Genomic DNA, 6,269 nt, shown 5'->3' with positions numbered 1-6,269 from the left:
AAAAAGTTATTAAAATTTTAAATTCTCAAAATGACAATTCCTTAAAAGAAAGATATTGTGGTTATGTTTGATTATGCAACCTCTTATCAAATTTTAACAAACTTGAAATATATAAAGAAAAATAATAATTAAAACAAAATTAATTAGACTTAAATCAAGGTTGAGTTTTAGTCTTTTATTTATAAGACATATGAGGTTGGTGGGTTTGTAGTTATTTAAGAACTTAAAAATAAAAATCTTCATGTTGAAGAATATGAACTTAACTCATGTAAATTATTATTTTTATTTTCTAATTTTTATTTTTTAAAGTTTTGAATGTATAATATCTTATAAATTATCCTTATCTTATAGTAAAAAATTATCTAATACAATCTTATATCTATATGAAATATTAATTTTTTTAAAAAATCAAAAACATTTATTTAAATTTTAATTTATGTGATTTAAAATTTAGTTATTACATTTTTGTTTTTTTCTTTCTAAAAGTCAAGATGTTAACTTTGTTTTATTATCTATCATCAATCCAATTTAACAAATAAATAAGATTGGTCATTTAATTGTCATCATTATAAAATTTCTTATTTTAGAAATCATTCTTATCTTATAATAACAATTTATCTAATACAATCTTATATCTATATTAAATATTAATTTAATTTTTTTTTTAATTCTATATTAGATGTCCCTTTGGGATTTGAACTTTGATCTCCACAGTGAGAACTCAATGCTTTAACCAATAGAACACAACTCCTTAGACTATTAAATATTAATTTTATAAAAAAATTGAAAACATATATAAAATTAAATTATTACATTTTTTTTTTCAAGATGATAATCTTTTGTTTTAATACCTATAATCAATCCAATTTAACAAATAAGAGTGGTCATTTAATTCCCATCTTTGGTAGAGTTTCTTATTTTAGAAATGCCATAATATTGTAGGCATAGGAAAGAATCTAACGTTTACCAGTTCTTAACAACACTCCACTAACCTCGCTGCAGATTAGTTATGGAATAACTTCCAACTATTGCTCTGGTCAAAAAAGAGAAAAGTGTTCGTAGCCAGTCTTCTGTCTAAAATTAGAGATAAGAAAACTTGTATTAAATACACGGTTGTCTGTCTCCCAACTAAATCACATCACTAACAAACCTTAACAAACTATCTTAAATACCACCATTTCAAACATCTGCCAAATTCAAATATATATAATAACCCCATGACTGACTTTCTTCCCAAGCTTGCATGAGATCCCTGTGAAAAATTCAGTCTGGGTTACATATTTCTTGCTGTCTATCAGTGCTTTCTTTTATATTGACAGTCTTGTTTTGTTGTTGTTCTTTTGCGTTTCAAGTGCAAAATGGCATACTGTCAGTGGAAATGGTTGGCATTGGCAGTATGTTTGGCAGTGTGTTGGAATGGCAGTGTGGGTTCAAATCAGTTCAGAGTTGGAGGGCCCAGAGGCTGGTTTGAACCCACTGGGAATGAAACAGAGACCTATAACCAGTGGGCTGAGCGCAACAGGTTTCAAGTTAATGACAATCTCTGTAAGTCATTAGGCTTAGTTTCAAAGTATTTTCTGATCTTTTCTTAGGGATGTAAGAGCATATGTTTACTGTTCTTCTTTCTTTGTTTGCTCCTGAAGTAGCTCACTAAACTTCAAGTTAATGTGAATCTCTTTCAGAGTAGTTTCTGTTCTTTTCTTAGGGATGTAAGAGCATATGTTTACTGTTCTTCTTTCTTTGTTTACTCCTGAAGTAGCTTACTAAACTTCAAGTTAATGATAATCTCTGTAAGTCATTAGACTTAGTTTCAAAGTAGTTTCTGTTCTTTTCTTAGGGATGTAAGAGCATATGTTTACTGTTCTTCTTTCTTTGTTTACTCCTGAAGTAGCTTACTAAACTTCAAGTTAATGATAATCTCTGTAAGTCATTAGACTTAGTTTCAAAGTAGTTTCTGTTCTTTTCTTAGGGATGTTAGAGCATCTGTTTACTGTTCTTCTTTCTTTGTTTACTCCTGAAGTAGCTGACTAAACTTGACAATCTTTGTAAGTCATTAGACTTCGTTTTAAAGTTTTTTGTTTTCTCAGGACTGTTAGAGCATCTGTTTATTGTTTACTCCTGAAGTAGCTGACTGAACTTCTGGTTTGCAAAGTGATTGTAAAATATTAACGAATCATTTTTTTTCCTTATTTGGTCATACTGAAGAAAATCTTGTTTTCTGAACAGTGTTATAGTCTATATATCTTGTTTTTGAGAAAGTAAAGAAGTGTTACAGAGGCACACACATTACAGAATGTCCAAAGGTCACAAAAATAGGGTTTTATGAGAGACAGAGCCCACTTAATCACAGAAACAGTAAAAACAGCAAAGACAAATAGAACACACCACCAAGCGGTGGAAATATTAGTCAATGTATTCTGTTAGAACAGTAAATATATTATTAGTCCTGAGAAGTACTGATGATTTAGATCAATTAAAATGGGTTTCAATCTATATTGGCTAACAGTAATTGTTGTATTGGCTACCAGTAGTTGTTGCAGATTTATTTTTTATTAGCTATGTTATTTATTTTTTGGTTTAGATTTTTTTTGTCTTGAACTCTTAAGCTACAGTATTAAGTTACTATGATTGTAAAAGATTAAAATGGGTTTCAATCTATGTTGGTTAATAGTAATTGTTGTAGATTGTTTCTTAATAGTTTTTTTTAATTTATTTTTTGTATTTTACAGATCTGTTTTAGATTTTTCTCAGTGAATTTCAACTTTTAAGCTGTAATTGGTATTAAGATTGTAAAAGATTAAAATAGGTTTCAATCTATATTTGTTATCAGTAGTTTCTTAGTGTTTTACTGACCTGTTTTAGATTTTTCTCAGCGATTCAACTTTTAAGCTCTATTATTATTATAGTAAAAGATTAAAATGGGTTTCAATATATGTTGACTACAATAACTGTTGGATAAGTTTTCTTAATAGTTATATTTTTTTAACATATTCTTAGTGTTTTACTGACTTCAGTTTACTTAACTTTTAAGCTATAATAGTTAGTTATTAAAACTATAAAAGATTAAAATGGGTTTCAATCTATGTTGGCTATCAGTAATAGTTGCAGATTTTTTCTTAATAGTTATGTTTTTTTTTTTACATAATCTTTGTGTTTCAATGACCTGTCTTAGATTTTTCTCAGTGAACCATAATAGTTTGTAAAAAATTAAAACGAGTTTCAATTTATGTTGGCTATCAGTATTTGTTGTATATATATTCTTAATGGTTATATTTTTTTTTATATATTCTGTTTTACTGACCTATTTTAGCTTTTTCTCAGTGAACACTTCACAACTTTTTCAGTGAACTTTTAACCCATAATAGTTAGTTATCAAGATGGTAATAAATTAAAACGGGTTTCTGTCAGTAATTGCAGAAAATATTCTGTGTTTCATTGATCTGTAGATTTTTCTCAGTGAACTTCAATTTTAATCTATAATAGTTAGTTATTAAGATTGTAAAATATTAAAATGGGTTTCAATAAATGTTGGCTATCTTTTTTATTTTTTTATATATTCTTTGTGTTTTACTGATCTCTTTTAGATTTTTCACAGTGAACATCAACTTTTAACCTACAATAGCTAGTTATTAGGATTATAAAAGATTAAAATGGGGTTCAATCTATGTTGGGTATCAGTAATAGTTGCAGATTTTTTCTTAATAGTTGTCTTTTGTACATATTCTTTGTGTTTTACTTATCTGTTTAAGGTTTTTCTTTGCAGATTTCAAGTACAACCCAGATGAGGATTCAGTGCTTTTAGTGACAAATGAATCATATTACTCATGTAATACTTCAAATCCAATTGCATCATATAGTGATGGTAACACAGTCATTAAACTTCGACGTCCTGGTCCCTTCTTCTTCATCAGTGGAGCTCCTGGTCATTGTGCAAATGGACAAAAACTGATAACTGTAGTTTTATCACCATATATCCATGTTGTCTCACCTTCTCCTTCTCAAGCCAGTAATGGAGACTCAAACACTGCAGGCACTAGTTTTTCATCTACTTATAATCTGGTCTCTGCAATAACAATTGCTCTTCTCAGTCTTGTCATGGCTTTTTAAAGAGTTTAAGGCATTGGATAATGTATACATACTGGAAATACATAAGCTCTTAACTTTCCAGTATAAATTTTGGAACTACATTTTATAATTCTGTAACCCTTCTAACATGTTCTGGTTTTGAAGTTTAGTAATAAAAAATATAGTTTTGTAAAAGAGTAAGCTTTTCTGATTGTGAATGTTCATAGTTTGATTGTCTTTGCATCTTATGGAATGCTCAATTCATTGAGCTTTATTTCTAAACAGGTGATTAGAAATTATTTAAATAGATGTTCAGATATATGTAAAAATAATTTGAGATTTTTATGGGAAAAAAATTACAAAATGATATTTTTTATTATATAATTGAAAAATGTTTGTAAGTTTTTAATTTTATTGACTATAGGGAATTAATATTTTAGTTTATTAGAATTGAAAAATAGACCATTCTTGCATTCTTATATTGAAATGTCATATAAAAAAGCAACTCATTCCAATTTTACGATTATGAAAGTTGTCCATTTTCTTTTCCCTTATATTTTGGGCCATCTTGCATTAGTGTCCTCATTCATTAACTAGCTTTAAAATGGCATATTCTATAATGTATTTAACTCATGAGATGACACTTGGAAATTCCCTCTATAATTAATTTTCCCTAAAGTTGTCCATTTTCTTTTCTCTTATATTTTGGGCCATCTTGCATTAGTGTCCTCATTCATTAACTAGCTTTAAAATGGCATATTCTATAATGTATTTAACTTATGACATGACACTTGGAAATTCCCTCTATAATTAATTTTCCCTAGCTTCATTGTAGCTAGAATTGTATTTAACTCATGAGATGACAATTGGAAATGAAAACAAGTTAGAGAAGTGGTTGTTGATGTAGCAATGTTCTTTTCCCTAACTTCATTGTAGCTAGAATTGTATTTTTGTCGTTTTGAAATGAATTATTTTCCCTAGCTTCATTTAATGTATTTTTGAAATGAAGCTAGAATTGTAGCAAACATTTATCAAAGTATTTTTATAATACATCATCCTAACCTCATTTCAGACTTACTAACTATCTTCAATTTTTTTCTCAAAATTATAAAGTCGTCTCATTTAGGCTTTGATGTTAGGAGAAATTGAACAAATTCCCCCAAAGATGTGGACTATACATTATCTTTACACACATTCAAACAATGAAAACAAAGATAGATCAATTCCAATAATGCATACTTTATTGGTTCATATCTACAAATTGTAGTTTAGACCCACATGTAGGTTTAGATCCACAAGTTTTTGGAGGTTAGGGTTGCACTCACATAAATGATCTAGAGAAAAAATATTTTATATAAGATATTCATCTAAGTTTATTCTCAAATTATGTAATATTGATGAATCAACTTCTATTTTCAATTGTACAATACTTCTCCATCATTTGATTATGAGATTGCATCTTATTTACTTTTAAAATTTATTTTTTAGTAGTTTTATTAGAGCTAGGTTAATTGTTTTCCAATTAAATGCATTTAATTAGTTAGCCTAGATAATTTTAAGTAGAGGTGATTTATTCCTTTAAGTTTTAAATGAATCCAACTCATCCTCCAAATAAATAGATTTTGATCATGATTTTATCCTTCCTTTCTAATTACATAGTATTCATATTACACTTAGTTTTATATTCTCTTGTTTGTGCTTCATAACTGTTATCTTCCCTTTTTCTTGATTTATTTTCATATCTTATTTTTACTCACTCTACCCATCCTTGGTTTTTCCTCTAGTGCTTAATAAGTGCCTATTATTTCATTTTTTTCAAATTTTAAATAAATCCGTCTCAAGTGTGATTTATTTGCATGCTAAGATCTCACTCATCCTCAAATTTCCAAGTAAGAATAATTTCTCATTTGAATTATCATGAATTAATAATGATTTTTCTATAAGAATTGATATTACTCATATTGTTAAAAATGAGGTTGTCAAAAATTATGACAATAAAGCAATCTAGAAAAATAATAATTTGCACATGAGCTTGCTAATTGAGTTGAGATTGATAGTCTTAATAATTTGGTTCATGAATTTTATGATTGATGAATTGTTAAACTATGTGTGGGAATTAATTTAAAGTATTCACATCCAAGCTACTTCTATTTATTTGAATGATGTGTCCTCTTCAAGTATTCCTCCCCATTTTTCTCTTAAAT

At 27.9% G+C, this 6,269-nt stretch overlaps 1 protein-coding gene across 1 annotated transcript; it reads left to right on the top strand.

Moving 5' to 3' along the window:
* The first annotated feature begins 1,231 nt into the window (after positions 1–1,231).
* On the top strand, positions 1,232–4,256 carry LOC131051456 (early nodulin-like protein 15). Its single transcript, XM_057985980.2, has 2 exons — positions 1,232–1,545; positions 3,764–4,256. The coding sequence occupies exons 1-2, from the start codon at positions 1,359–1,361 to the stop codon at positions 4,105–4,107; spliced, it is 531 nt and encodes a 176-aa protein (XP_057841963.1). The 5' UTR covers positions 1,232–1,358; the 3' UTR covers positions 4,108–4,256.
* The last annotated feature ends 2,013 nt before the right edge of the window (positions 4,257–6,269 follow it).

This window comes from Cryptomeria japonica, chromosome 5 (genome assembly GCF_030272615.1).
Source record: "Cryptomeria japonica chromosome 5, Sugi_1.0, whole genome shotgun sequence".
NCBI classification, from domain to species: domain Eukaryota; kingdom Viridiplantae; phylum Streptophyta; class Pinopsida; order Cupressales; family Cupressaceae; genus Cryptomeria; species Cryptomeria japonica.
The sequence above is the reverse complement of the archived record's forward strand: the minus strand, read 5'-3'. Positions and strand labels throughout refer to the sequence as shown.

Bases quoted from the DNA above. Each gene is read 5' to 3' on its own strand.
- LOC131051456 (XM_057985980.2), top strand. From the start codon at position 1,359: ATGGCATACTGTCAGTGGAAATGGTTGGCATTGGCAGTATGTTTGGCA. The intron at 1,546-3,763 runs GTAAGTCATTAG...TTTTCTTTGCAG, and splicing joins TCAAGTTAATGACAATCTCT to ATTTCAAGTACAACCCAGAT.